This window comes from Paramormyrops kingsleyae, chromosome 17 (assembly GCF_048594095.1).
Source record: "Paramormyrops kingsleyae isolate MSU_618 chromosome 17, PKINGS_0.4, whole genome shotgun sequence".
NCBI lineage: Eukaryota > Metazoa > Chordata > Actinopteri > Osteoglossiformes > Mormyridae > Paramormyrops > Paramormyrops kingsleyae.
In genome coordinates, this window is record NC_132813.1 from 5723085 (window position 1) to 5737614 (window position 14530).

General features: G+C 51.1%; 1 protein-coding gene across 1 annotated transcript in view; it reads left to right on the plus strand.

The window, feature by feature from the left end:
• bcas3 (BCAS3 microtubule associated cell migration factor) overlaps positions 1 to 14530 on the plus strand; it is a 166903-nt gene that overhangs the window by 41471 nt on the left and 110902 nt on the right. The window contains 1 exon segment of the mRNA XM_072701345.1: positions 3540 to 3804. Within this exon segment, the coding sequence (XP_072557446.1) occupies positions 3540 to 3804 (265 nt within the window).

Sequence of the window (14530 nt, forward strand, 5' to 3'; positions counted from 1 at the left end):
AGGTGCAGAGTTCGATGGGTTTGTGGGAATCCAATTAGCTTCATAGCCTGCAGCTGGGGAGGGCTGTGGGAGTACGGGGGCGGGGGGTGGTGCTGGTGGTCTTCATTTTTCCGTTCCATCAAAGCCAGTATGGTCAGTACCACAGTGCCACAGGATGCCGGGGGGGGGGGGCGTAACCGCTGTCACAGCAGCGCCTCGCTGTCGCCCCCTAGGTAGGCGGTTTGACGAGTGTAATTAGCTCTAATTTTCATAGCTGGTCGCAGTTTTGATTATATGACCGCAGTGACAAACCACCTTCAAATGACACTTCAGCCCCCCCCCCCCCACACACACACACACCGGTTTTCATGTTTATCATAAACATGTTTATGAAAACGCCTCAGAGGTAAATGACTTCCTCATGATGATGCCCCCCCCGTCACACGGGCCCACGCCTCAACCGATAGATCAGCCTCCTGGAGCGACACCCCATGCCGCGCCCCTGCATCCGCCTGTGGCCCCCAGCCCCACGAGGTGATGTTAAGCAGGCCCCACCCCCCCACCCCCGCACGCATACCAGCTGGGAGGGGTCCCCAAGCGGGCCAGCTTACAGAATCAATGATGTCATTCCAGGGACACGAATGACAGGAGGGTCCCTGCAGGTTGGTCTGGCCCTCGGCCCCCTCCCCCAAGTTGCCATAAATAATGTTTCGCTGACATTATTCATGCATTTCTGTATCTTACAGTACAACTGCAACAAATTCACGCACCTGCGTCCCCAAATGAATAACACTTGAATGAAAAAGGGTCTTTCCATAACCAGTGTTGTGTGTTTTTTTGTGTTTAAATAACTTTTAAAATCACTCGTTTTGACAAACTCCTGACGAGTTGCATACATCGGTGTGTCCAGTTACTTGAGTTATGACACGTCGTAATCCCGTTTACCTGTGTTTAGTGTCTGTGTCCCAACTGCAGCATCGTGTATCGGCTCTGCTTAAGATGCGCCGTTTTCCTTTAAGGGTGTTGGTAATGTTAAAGGCAGTGCCCTTGGATGTGCATTAGAGACGGTGGGCTATGAAAGGCCCCTTTGATTGCCGTGTAATAGGCTAGAAAGGACTTAATTTGAGGCCCTGAATCGGCCTTTCTGTTCCGTCACACAACAGGTGCACCTTTTTCTTTATTTATATATTTTGATGGAAATCGGCCTTTTAAGTAGACTTCGTGTTTTTTTTTTTGGTTCCCTTTTTATCTTCATCCTATTAAATGGCGAATGGCATTCGAGTCGTTTGAAATTAAAGTTTTGCAGTGGGTCAGGGTAGATGTCTCTGGGAGCAGGCCGCATGCACGGCGCCCCCCATCGACTCGGCTCAGCTCCGTCACGTTCCCCCCGTCGGTTCCAATGTCCTACTCTACTGAGTGCACTTTCATCTGTTTGGCTTAGCAGCTCCTCTCCTGCCAAGTGCGGCTGTTTCGTTAGCGACTTGTGAGGTTCTATTTGCATAAGCAGAACTAATATTTATCCCTGGAGGACCTGGACCGTCACGCGGCCGTCTCACCCGCCGGTGTCATGTTTGGATGAGTCCTGCCGCCCGCTCTCGGCACACGGGCTCACCGCCTGCACCCATCGTCACGGCGATGGGTAAACCTCGCTCTGTGGCTGTGTTCGGGGCACCGGGAAACCCAAGTGGCATCGTAGCGGAGTCAAAATCCCGTCCATTTAAAAACCCATCATGCCCTCAGCTGAATGCCTTACAGAGGTGTTTTATTTTATACATTTTTTTTTTTACTTATTTCCTGGAAAGTGCTAAAATGTTACTGTGCTTCAGCTGTGTTCAGCCACACCGTGGCAGGTCTCCTGAAGCAGACACTGTGCCAGGCCACCGGCACTTGAAGGACCACCTCCAGTGGGGAGCTGGATGGATGGCAGAGCTGGTGGAGGGTTCTGGGGGGGGGGGGGGGGGCCACCCGCGTGGCAGCTGTGGTCTCGTGGTTGTACAGTTTTTTTGGGGTCTGTGCTCAACCCCACTGCTCCCCCCCGCCCCCCCCCCCCCCAACACACATACACACCTTCAGACCAGCAGAGCCGGCCACACTGATCTCCAGCCCTGAGGAGAACCAGTTAATTTGTTACTGGCTAACGACTGGTTTGCCGCTCGGCCGTGCGCCGTCTTTGATCTCCCGCCGTAAACAGCCGCGGTCGCCGTGCAGACAGCTCCCTGAAAGGCGCTTTATCTCCGGCAGAACAAACGAACAAACGGCGCGGGTGATAGCGCCGGCTAGGGGACGCAGGCAGCCGGCTTATCTCGCCGGCTGGCTGACTGCGACTGGCTGACTGTGACTGCGCTTGTTCTGACTCACAGAACCACTCTAATGTGTGACCTTAGTTTGTGCCGGTAAATAAACGGCGGTGATAACAGCAGTGGCCTGTGGGTCTGTGCGGTTCCACGTGTTTTGAACCACAGTGCACTGACCAGAGGGGTCATGTCGCCTCCCCCTCCCCATTTCTCCCTTTTTAAAAACTCTTCAAGGGGTTCCTGCAAAACCATTGAAGTCCCCGTTAAAACATCAGAGCTCATCCCCCGTCTGGGAGGCTGATAACGACGGAGACTCTTTGAACATATCGCGGCAGTGACGTCACCTTTCCCTGCCATTTTATCTCCCAGCTTGTATCTGCTCTGCATTTTCAGCTTGATCACATGTCACAAAAAAACAAGGGGGGGGAAGAGTCCTATAGAGGGGGAAAAACATCCGATTAAACTTGTGAAAATCGACGTAGTCGGGACCTTTCCCAAAACTGAGCGCTTTGATACAGGGGGGGGCGTTGAAACACCCAGCTTATGATTCATGGGCATCAGATGGTCCTAAATTTCACAAAGTACCTCACCCCCCCCCTATTTCTGGTGCCCCCCCCCCCACTGCTGCCGCCGAGCTGTACTTTAATCAGCACCGTCCTCCAGCCGAGTAAGGAAACCCCAGTGGTATGCGGGGGGGTGGGGGGGGGGATTTGTCATTAACTGTCATTGCCCAGGCAATTAAGCTGCGAATCACAAAGATGGACCGACATGAAACAGCCACAGGTTCATATTTGGGCTCCTCGGTTGGGGGGGGGGGTATAATACCATGACAACTGAAGTGACCTGTATCACGGCTGACACAGCCTCCCCCCCCCCTCCCCCCCGAAGACCTCCACTCCAATCTCCCATTCCTCTGGCCTCTGTCAGGGGAGCAGACATGATAATGAAGGCCCCTCTCAGGCTTTTGTCTCTGCAGCATGGCTGGAATGTTTGTGGAGATGCTATCTGGCTCGGTCGCTGGCCGCCATGGCTTTCCCAGAGGCAGCGGCCCACCAACACTGTCCGCACCCCTCGCCGGGCCGTCTACATGGCCTCTTTTACCTAGGCCGGGGGTGGGGGTACGTGACCCCGCGACCCCGCATTTCTGTTGTCTGCTCAAACCCGGGCTGACCGGCATCGGCTCGTCGCCTTAATGGTAAAGCTGGGGTGACCTTGACCGGGTTCCGAGTCACACTCTTGTCTTTCCGTCCGTCTGTCCGGCCGCAGGTGCAGGACATCAGCTTCAGCCACGACTGCCGCTGGGTGGCCATCAGCACGCTGCGAGGCACCACGCACGTCTTCCCCATCAACCCCTACGGCGGGCCGCCGTGCGCACGCACCCACATGTCGCCGCGCGTCGTCAACCGCATGAGCCGCTTCCAGAAGAGCGCCGGGCTGGAGGAGATCGAGCAGGAGCTCAGCAGCAAGCAGAGCGGCCGCTGCAGCCCTGTGCCCGGCCTCTCCAGCAGCCCCTCAGGGTCGCCACTGCACGGTGAGTCTCATTGTCCTGTGGGGGTGGGGGGGTGGGGGGGAGCAGGGCCAGGCGATCCGCCTGCTCTCCGTGGCCTCCCGCAAACTCAGCTCCCCCCAGACTCGTCTCTGAGCTGAATTCCTGTGTTGCTGTCTGGCAACCATGAAGGTTTGGGTTTTAATCCCGATTCTGAAACTGCTGCTGTATCGTTGAGCAAAGGTCTACGTTGCGAAACGCTACGGTAAGCATTTCTGCGTTCAGTTGTAACGGCAGCGATCCAGAAGGAACAACGTGACGTTTTCCGAGGAAATGACTACTAGGGGGAATTGTCCCCGGGCTCAGTCCTGAGTTCAGTCCGACAGGCACCCAGCTGTGCCGTTACGGGTTAACAGAGGCCACTTGGGCGGACCTTGGGCAGACCGTGACCCTGCTGTCAAAGGCCTGCTGTGTTTGTCTAAACATCCCTGGGTGCAAACAAGGGCTCACCTTCTGTGCCCAAATCTGCACTTTATGTTTTTAAAAATGCATACATGCCCCCCCATTCTTGTTAAGTGCTGTGTGCTAATAGTGTTATTTACACAGCCCCCTCAAAGGCTTCTAAGCATGTGGCTCGGTTAATCAGCAGCCCCCCCCCCCCCCTTGCCAAATTAAATCCACGTCGCTGGTGTGCATTAGTGAGGAGGGGGCCACGCCATGTCAGGGATTGGGGCGGGGGTGTTTGTGGAGCCTTGCAGTGAGTGCCACAGACCTAACCCTCTGTCAGGGACCCAGCCTCATCAGTCACCCCCAGCCCTGCTGCTGCTGCCTTGCCTTCATCAGCAACAATTCTCCCCCCACTTCTGCCCCTGGAGTGCTGTCCCCTCCCCAGCCTTAACTTGGTTTGCGTGGCTTCCTGGGCTGAATATTAATTACCCGCATCGGGCTGCGTGTGAGCCGAGCCGCCATGACATCAGCGCGCCTGAATGCAGCGAGCGTCTCACGCCGCAGTCTCTGGTAGCAGAGCCGCGAAGGTCTGTCTCGGGAAGCGTGTCGTAAATCAGACTCCGCTTTCAAAGGCGGCCGCTGGGGCCCCCACCTGTCAGCAATTAGTCCCCCCGGCGTCGCCTTACGCCGGGACCTCTGCGCGGATGGCCAGACCGGTGCCCGACGTGAAAAACAATTCCCAAACCGGATTGAAGAGGGAACGGCTCACGCAGACGATTGATATAATCCGTTATGGAAAAAACACGCCGTATCTTTATTCCATACGTGCCCCCCCCCCCCCCAGTGACTTCAGTTTAGCATATATCAAAACCAGGGCTGAAAGCCAGGGACACTCGCGCCTGGCTTTTGCATTGACATAAAAGGCAGCCGTGTGCTATCAACAAGCGGATTGCGGTGTTTTCGTTAACCCTTCGAGCCCTGAGGTGGATCCCTCTCACCCCCATCATCCATCCTGCTGCCTCCCCGGGGCCGGTTATGATCCCCCTCCGAAGAGCCCTTATTCAGAGCGGGAAGGCCTTCGGAGGCGCCTCGGAGGTCCTGCTTTTAGCGTTACACACGATTGTTCCTTTTATTGGGAAGAAGTCCGCACGGAGGAATCTGTTTTTCCTCATCTCTCCCCCCCCCCCCCCCACACATGCTTTTTGGAGAAGTGTGTTTTCTCATGCCGCTTCCCCACAGGCGTCGCCGTGGTGATTTCCGCTGTACCCGCGCGCTCTGGCAGTGCCTGCCCGCTTGGGGCCTTGCCCCAGAGTCGCTTTCTAATTTGCGTCCACGTGACGGCTTCGTCAGCTCCGTCCCGTTTCGGTGGAGTGAATATTTCCGAGCGTGTGAGGATGTCTGAGATTAAATGCCACCCACTGCACCCCTTGCTTGTTTGTTTGTTTTTTTTTATTTATAAATCCATGCATATTTACAAGTATTCAACTGCCGTGAACCTTTCTCATTTGTAATGCATCTCACAAATCAGCAAATGGGATGTTACTGGTGTTTCAGTGCTTAAATGGGGGGCGGGGGTTAACTTTCAGAGACATGTTTCTTCTGTTCAGCTTTGGGGCTCAAACCCGGTTCTGTCCCAGGTACATTATGGAAATTATCTAGCCGACGCAGCAGCAGGAAAAAACAATAAATGTTATCAGGGTGTTTGTTTTCCGTCTACTGTTTGAATAAAGGCCCGTGGATGGAAATTAGGCAGCAGAAATTAAATGACGCATTTTAAAAGGCGAGACGCAATAGTCACAACAGCGCATAACAACACGTCGGCCTTTTTTCTTGGGGAAGGAACTCAAAGTACACATCCTCTAGCAGCAAAAATAGAAGCTAAGATTAGCATTTCTTCTCCGTTGGATGTAATCTGTGTTTTTTTTTTTTTTCCTCTCCCCCTGTTCCAAGCAGCAACACGCTGCTGAATGGGTCCTATATAACCCTGATTATCCGGTGTTACTGTCGAATCCATTTCCTCGATATGTGGGGCAAAAATAGGTCCTTTCTGCATGTCATCCCTGTGGTTGGCCAGCTGGATGGAGAAATGCAGCCCTGATCTTTCTTAAACGTGAAGGACCAAGGAAAGTCAAGCAACGTTTCGGCGAGTCTTGTGCGGACGGCAGCCGGGAATAACAGTATTCTTTCTATTAAGCGTTAACGCCACAGTGCGTCCATCCTTTCATGTGAACCTGCCCACTTCCTGCTCAATCCTTTGTTGTTGTTTTGGCGGTTTAAGCACTTGATTGGCCGTCAGATGTGGGTCAGCTTAGAAACGGTTGTTTTTGCGTCATTGGGACAGCAGGGTGGGTGGCACCCAGCCTAATAGGGGCGCCCCGACTATGGGATCGTCTGGATCATGGTGTCCTCACTGCTGCCTTTCCCCCGCAGATCGGCGACTGTGAGCGTTGTGCGTGATGTTGTAACGCGTCGTTACATATTATAAACAGTAGCACTGGATGGCACTCACTGGTTTCTTCAGTCCTGCTGTTGCTGTACGACACCCCAGCCTCCGGTAAATCGAAACAGGAGTTGGCCGGGGAGCCGCCGATTCCCCGTTGATAAACCGACATTTCCTCTGTGCCACTAAGTCAACATGCGCGTTTGGCTCTCTGGGTACAGTAAGGTTTAGCCGGGCCGGGCTGGTTTCTGTGTCAAGTGGTTTTTCCCTACCTGAAGGGCCGCAGTGTTGCCTGTGATGTTCTAGCCGCACTGGGTTCACCCTGGAATCGCTGGAAATGTTCTGGCGCCTTACGTTGATTGATCATCATTTCTAATACGAGCGAAAAGCTGCATACAGATTTTAGGAGGCAAAATATATTTTTGGTAATCAAATATCCATATTATTTTTTTTGTGATAAACTTTCTGTCGTAAAAGCAGGAATGCCACCGAGATATCCTGCTGATAAGCTGCGCGGTGAGATTCGAGGTTCCTGTGCCTGATGTCGAGTGTTTAGTTCTTGTGCTGAGTGAGTCAGAACAGGCGGGGGGGGGACCCTTCGCTTTATTTCCTTGAAATGAATGTTTCTCCCCTTTTTATTTATTTTTCTCCCCCTCAGTCCATGTCTGCTTGTCCTCGCTGGCCCTGTAATACCTGAATGCAGCCCGATGGAGGATCATTATGTCCTGGACTAATGCGTAAAAAGGGGGACGGTGTTTTTCTGTAATGTTATTTCAGAAAGACTCCCGGCCTCTTGCCCCAGTTATGCTTTCACAGGGAAGTGGGATTTATGCCCCTGGACTAAGAATATTGTGTTCCATGCTACAAAAGCCAAAAAAAAAAAAAAAAGAAAATACAAAGGGACAATGTGAAGTACCTTAGCCGTCCTCTGTGTGGTGCTGTTTTCTCACATTTCCTTGGCAAGTCACAGGACTGTAACCATAGCGGGCCCTGATTTCACGCCAGAGACAGGGAGTGAGGGAAAAGTCTTGGAAAGCTTGAATTGTGTTGCTAAGTTTTTTTCCCTCTTTTTTTCTTGATACAAATCTAATCCAGCACAAGGGCTAAAACCGCACTGTAATTTGTACTGGGTTTTATGAATGGCCTCCTTAAACAGATTCGAAATCCTTCCTTTTTAACTTTTTACTTTGAAGGAGCTTTTAAAAATATATCTTTTTTTTTTTTTTGTCAGTTAAGGTCTTCCGTACCTGTGGAAGCCAGCTGTAGCCTAAAGTGCAGGGTGTATTGATTTTTACATCCTCTCACTGTCAGAAGAGGCCAAGCTGGATGCGACGTTACGTTTGTGTGCAATAACATGGCAGCAGATAAAGGTTATTGAATAGTACAGGTTCTGCTAAGCGTACTATGTTTTGACTGGTACTGCAATGAGTCCTAATAGGTTTTTTTGCTCTTATTTGTATAATTGCTCATGGTATCCCAGTAAAAAGATGAAGTCGCGCCCTCCCAGTACAGCAGAATTCCAGCATTCTCCGGTGCAGTTGCATCATACCTTGTGTGTTTGGTTTTGTGGCGCCCCTGCTCTAGTTCAAACTGCTTCTTGGGAAAAAAACAACAAAAAAAAAAAAGTTGTAAAACTATCATGGGGGGGTGGTGTGTTGGAAGACAAACTCACAGCCAGCCCAGAAGCAGATAACTATATGTAAGGAATTTAAATGTCGTTTTATGTTTTGTAATACAAATTTCGATTTTGTGACATGCAAAATTGGATCTCACTCGGTGATTTCATTGTTTGTTCTGTGTTGTTTTCCCTTTTCACTTATTTTTTGTTTTTGAATTTTTCATTTTCTTGTGCTTGCCAGTGCCGAGCAGAGCACGCTTTCAGTCGCGCTCCGAAACGCTGCATGCTACCATCTCCTCCCAGCCTGACTCAATAAAGGGAATTTCCAAAAGCCGCACGGCGATCGGACAACTTGTTTATCCCGGGGGAAAAAATAACATTAGCGTTCTGTGCATTCTTTGGTCTGCTCTGGACGGGAGTCCGGATCGCAGTGCAAGCAGCGCTCCGCCAGTGGTTAGCTGGTGGTTTCTTGCGATCTCTGTGTCGGTCCATCAGGGGCCGCGGGCGTTCTGTCGTCATGCTGACTTTCAGGAAAGCAACTCCACGTTTCCAAATTAAAACACAGAGATTAGGGAAGGTCCGTATGTATGGTGTGGGTTTGTCATACTGGGCCTTACGCATATGATCCAGAATGGGGCCCCAGAATTGGGGCTCCCCACGTTAATGCCCAAACTCCGGCTTCAAGGGGTCGTGTGAAACCCTGCCGTCGTCCTCTTATCAATCAGCACAGGCCCCGATGAAGCGTCCCCCCCCACCACCACCAAAAACGGTGATTCTCATGACCCTGGGGGTTTGCTGTCAGGGTGGGGGGGGGGGGCATGGACCGCCCCATGCTCTCAGACATTCGTCTTTATAACGCAGTGCGCTGAAGGCTGGAATCTGCCATCTCTCTCTCACCTTGATCATTCACATATTTTAGGCCATTCATTTTATATCATTTTTATTATCATATTAATTTTCTAAATATTATATATTAACCTTCTTTTTAACAAATGCTTTTGACACTAAATTAGAAAGAGGTTCTTTTCTGTTTTATATGTAATTTAAAAATCAATAAAATATATTTTTCAATATTCCATGTGCTGGATTTTAAAATGTAATTTATATGCTTTGTGTTATAAAAATTAAGAAATGATGCTAGCTTGTTTCTTTCCACTTCTGTGCTTGAAACTGCACTTTTTTATTTTATTTCTGTTGTTGAATGATTGTATTTAATTATTTGTTTTTTTCAGCTGAGACATGTATATTTGTGAAATCCACAGGAATTGATAGTAAAAATGCATGTAAAAAATAAAAAAAAATCAATTTGGTTTCTTAAAGCAAAACTTAACTGTTTCCCATCAGAGAGTCATGCAGAGTGCATTCACCTGTCTCTCAGAGGTCAGGCGTGTTTGGGGGGTATTTTAATCACTCTAATGAGCTTCATGTAGACTGGAGGTTGGAGCGTTCAGATCTGGAACAGATCAGTTGCGTCGCAAGGCGCTTGATTAATTGGAACATTCCAGAACATGCGGTTTTATGGTGGCAACATTAATTAAAGCAGCCTTGATGTGCCTGTCATTTCTAACACGTCGCTGGTCATGCAACCTCGCCGATTCTCACCAGGCTACGCCCCCCCCCCCGCCCCCCACTGCCTCGAAATAGCCTCATTCTCTCCAGATTTGTTAATCAAAGCATCAGATTCTAGCTGAATACACTCAATATGTGTATATTTGAATGAGTGTGACCTTTATTTTATTATTTAGGGTCTAGTTTAATTAAGCTTGTTTGTACTGATTTAGGCTGCTTGAGGTCTCCTGCACCTCTGATGACACTGAATATGTCTCTGAGACCATCAGCGTCTCGCCATTCATGAGGTGCGTTAATGCCAGGTCAAGGCACGCCCCCCCCGCCCCATGCGAGGGGTGCCCGGGCCCAAATCTCCACCTGATGTCACTATCCTGCAGCCTGTACTTTGTCTTTCCACATCTGATTTCTGGGAGAGACACCCAGAGGCGCGGGAGTGGGGGAGGGCATCTTTCACGCATTCAGAAGTTTTCATAAATTAACAGAAGAATATGGCTGCCACTCTGCAAGCCAGCATGCTCTGGTTAGTGCTCCTCGTCGCCGTTGCCCTGTGACTAGCGGTTCTGGTCGCCGAAATGGAAGCGTGCTTTCAGCCCCCCCCCCCCGCCCCCCCCCCTCGATGCCCCTCCGGAAAGGTGGCTCGCAGCCTGTAACAGCGGCCTGATTTCCATCCCTGTGCCATGTCAGAGCCACTCTCACCGACACGCTGTCGTTCCGTTTGCCTCCGACACTTGGAATATTTGAATAGGCTCATGTTCTTCGTTATTCCTGTTTCGTTGCAGCGTTGTAATGGGGGGGGGGGGGGGGGGGACAGCAAAGAAACCAAGAGGGCATGAGGGCATTTCTTATGGATGACACAACTCCCCCATGCCAAAATCCGGATCATGGACTTTGGTTAATAACTGGTGCATCTGTTGAAAGGCATTGCAGGACCCCCCCCCCAGGCTCCTTGAAGGCCGTTTCTTTAAAACCGTTCCCATTTACTCCCAACTTCAGAGGGGCCTGGCACCCTGCCATTCTCACGGGGGCTACTTTGGACCCCACCGCACGCCCGAAAACAGCAGGCGAGCGGAAGGACGCCTGTCCGCGAGGACCCCGCACCGGCTGCCCTCTTACCTGCGACTCGCCTCTGATGTCTTTTCCACCAACTGGCCGCCGCTTCAAAACCCCGTAAATCATATGAAGTTTATTTTCTTTGCAGCATCTGTGTTTTATAATGGTGCTTTTAATTTGTTTTCACTTCGTCCGCCGGGATTGGTTCTGTCCGGCACATATTGGACACCCCCTTTTAGCTTGACCCCCCCCCACCCCTTCTCTGGAAGTGAGTCCCTTAATAATGGTCCTTCTGGGAATTTGCAGTGGGGTGGCTTGACGTGATGGTGCTTCAGCAAAGCGGCCAGAGCCCCCCAGTCCCACACCATGCACCGCGCTCCACCTTAATTCCTGCCTCGCCCCCCCCCCCCCCCCCCCCTCGTTACAGTGTGTCTGGGAAACTTGGATGAGCAAAAAAGCTATGGATGACCGAAAGTATTCCCTATCTGGGAATGAGAAACCAAAAATGGAGGCCCAAGACCTGCCCTTCTGCTTTCTCTCTCATGGGACCTATGTTTGGGAGGATGCCCTCGTTAGGCCGCCCTCGTTAGGCCGCCCTCGTTAGGCCGCCCTCGTTAGGCTGTGGCTGCCGCTTCAGCTTGTTACTCTGGGCTAGTTATCTGTTATTAGTTAATGGCAGATGCAGCGTCGACGAGAAGCGATGCCCAACCCTCAACCCAGGAAGCTTCCATACAGGTTGAATAATTCGGTTTGCACGACGTATCTCTTTATTGGATGCAAATTGGACAGGACGGGGGGACAAGGTATTACTGACAGGACCGCCTGGAGTGACCCAGTAGAAGGAGATGCAAATGAGGCAGCGTGAGCTTGAACTGCAGGCTCAGGTGACGGCGTGATCTCCCGCTCCTTCTGGAGGGGGCCTGGGATGGCTGCGCATTTGCATCCGTGGATCTTCTTTCGCGGGGTGTCACGCATCAGTCATTAATCAAACGAAGTCCCTCTCCAGCGTCTTTGATTCATGGTGTCCCCCGTGTCAGATGTGCCGGAATGGAGCACCTGTGATTAGCACCACGCTTCCAGACGGCTGCGCCGGTCTGTCCGGTGGCTCGAGAGGCAGGTCTCGCCCCAGCGCCAGTGCTCGGCGTTCCGGGTGTGAGGGGGTTAAGCCGGTGTCCCGGGCGAGTGGAGTGTCCTTTTGGAAAGATGCTAAATTCATTAAGATTTTTCTCCTTCCTCTCCTACTTCTAAGCCCTCTGAAGCACCATTATGGATTTTCAGTCTGCTTCCTGTTCAGATTCCTTTTCTGTCCCGTCCGCCGTCCGCACAAAAGGTGGCTGCTCCGGGGGCGTAGCGGCCCCGGGACGCCAAGGGCCCCTCAAGGCTCGGCGCGGATTTAGGGGCTGCGGTGTTTGTGCTACGCCTTCTCCGAAACCCCTCCAGCTATACAAGGACGTAAGACCTAAATGGCCTCTCTTTGATTAATCACAAAGCAGGCATTTCACAGTATTACGGAAACACAGAGAAACTGGGTAATGATCTAAACCCCCCGCCCCCCCCCCCCCTTGCCGAAGCGCTGGTGCACGTCTGCTCCGAGTGCTTTGATTCCCTTACAATCAGAGCAGCTCTCTTTCATTGTGATTCCCCCCCCCTGTTTGTTGTTTCTTTTCCTTTGGGGGGGGGGTTCTTTTCAGTGTGTAGCCAATGCATTTTAACCTTTTTTAATGTAACAAAAGAGAAAGAAAATGTTGGTTGAGATAATTGAATCTGTGTCTTAAAGGTTAACAGGCATTAAAAGGGGGGGGGGGGAGTGGCAAGAGGGCGACTGTGTTCAAATTGGTTTTAATTGAATGCGTCTGTTTAGGAGAAAAAAAAGGAAAACTCGGAAAAGTTTCTTATTTTGTTATGTTGTTTATTTGCACATTCGAATATTATAAGTAGCAAATCACAAACTAGGAGGTGGAAGGATATTCCTGTAAGTTTTTCCATGTTATTTTGGCGAGAAAATTCTTCTAAAAGTCCAGGAAATGCTTCCGATATTGGAAAAGGATTCGTCCATCAGAATTATTCCTATTTTAATGAGTTTGAAACTCTGTTCTCATATGTGTCTTAATTCACTGTGAAAGTAATTGGGAAGTGCCTGCAGTGGAGCATTGTCTCCTGGCCCCTGGGGAGCCCACGCGCCTCCCGGAATATTCCATGGGTTATAAAGGGCTGTCATGCCCCCCAACCCCCCCCCCCCCGTGAGGCAGGAAGCACAGGTGTCTGCCATGAAATACAGCCCCCCCCGGACGAGGCCGGCCCTGCACTGATTTAAAAAGCATCGATGGTTCATAGAGGGCCCCCCCGCCCAACTTCGTATTGGGTATTGTCCGTTGTCCGGTCACGGCCCGGTACTGCCCTCGAGTCAGGTCACGGGATTAGCCGCGCATTCGCACTGCCGTTTGGAGTCACACAGCAGTTGTGCCCGATGGGGGTGTGTGTTGGGGGGGGGGGGGGCTGCGAACTTGACGGCCAGCCCTCTGCCACGCTTGTGAACTGATCCCTGATCAGTTCCATGTGTGCGACGAGCTTGTCTGTGTTTACATCTTCTTTAAACACGATCTCCCCTCGCCCCTTTGTTATTGTTCTCAAAGAAACTCTTTCTGAAATACTCTTTCAAGCGATTAGGCTTCATAGGAAACCTTTATGATGATATAATTACATTCCTTTCCCCCCACTCAGTCTTTTTTTGTGTAAACTGCTGTTTAGTCGTTTGGGAAATAAAAGCAGTTAAGAGTGGGTAGGGGGGAGAGTTGATTAACATACCGAGGCACTAATGTGTGTTGTCGCACTGCATCTTGAGGTAGTTAGCCTCAATCAAGGCTCCGGCCTTCAAACAGGCTCCATATTTTCTGATCGCAGAGGGACTGGGGATTCTCCGGTGGCCCCCAGCGGTCCAGCACGAGGTTGTTGTGCCGATCAGCGCAGACAGTCAACTGGGACCCAGTCTCAATCCGGCACGCTGTGCCCTTCAGGTCAGCTTCAACGCGGAGCTTTTTTCGTGAGGAAAATCAAAGACAATTAGGCGAGGATTCCCCATCCTCGGCGCTGTGAAGGCACACAGGGACCTTAATGAAGATGGAGTGTCCGTGTGAAGCGCGTCCCATGATGCCATTAGGTCCTGCCTCTGCAAATGCATTTTACAGCCTGCAGTTTGGCTTTATTTGTGCCCATTAAACCAGGCAGAGCAGTAGCTTGGAGGGTTTCCCCAGAAGGAAACAAGACCCGTCCGTCAGCCCAGCCGCCACGTTTGGCATCGCTTAACGATAAATATCACGAAAAATTGTCCCTTTTCAGTAGCATGCTGTCGGCCCTACCTGGCATGACCTTGTTTTGGGTGACCTTGACATTCTCACTTTTACGTGCACCCCCCCCGCCGTCTTATACACTTATTTGCCAGCCTGTTTCATGGCTCCCATTCCAGCCAGTCCCCTTTAAAAGCGATTTTTATCCACTGTCATCTGTATTTTCTTGTACATATAGCACAGATAATGGACATGGAGGCAAGCTAACGGCAACGGTGCCGTCGGGATGGATGGCGTACCGCAGAGAGACGCTTCATCGCTGTAGAACCGAATTTTTAATTGTGACCTTCCTGCCACTCGGAC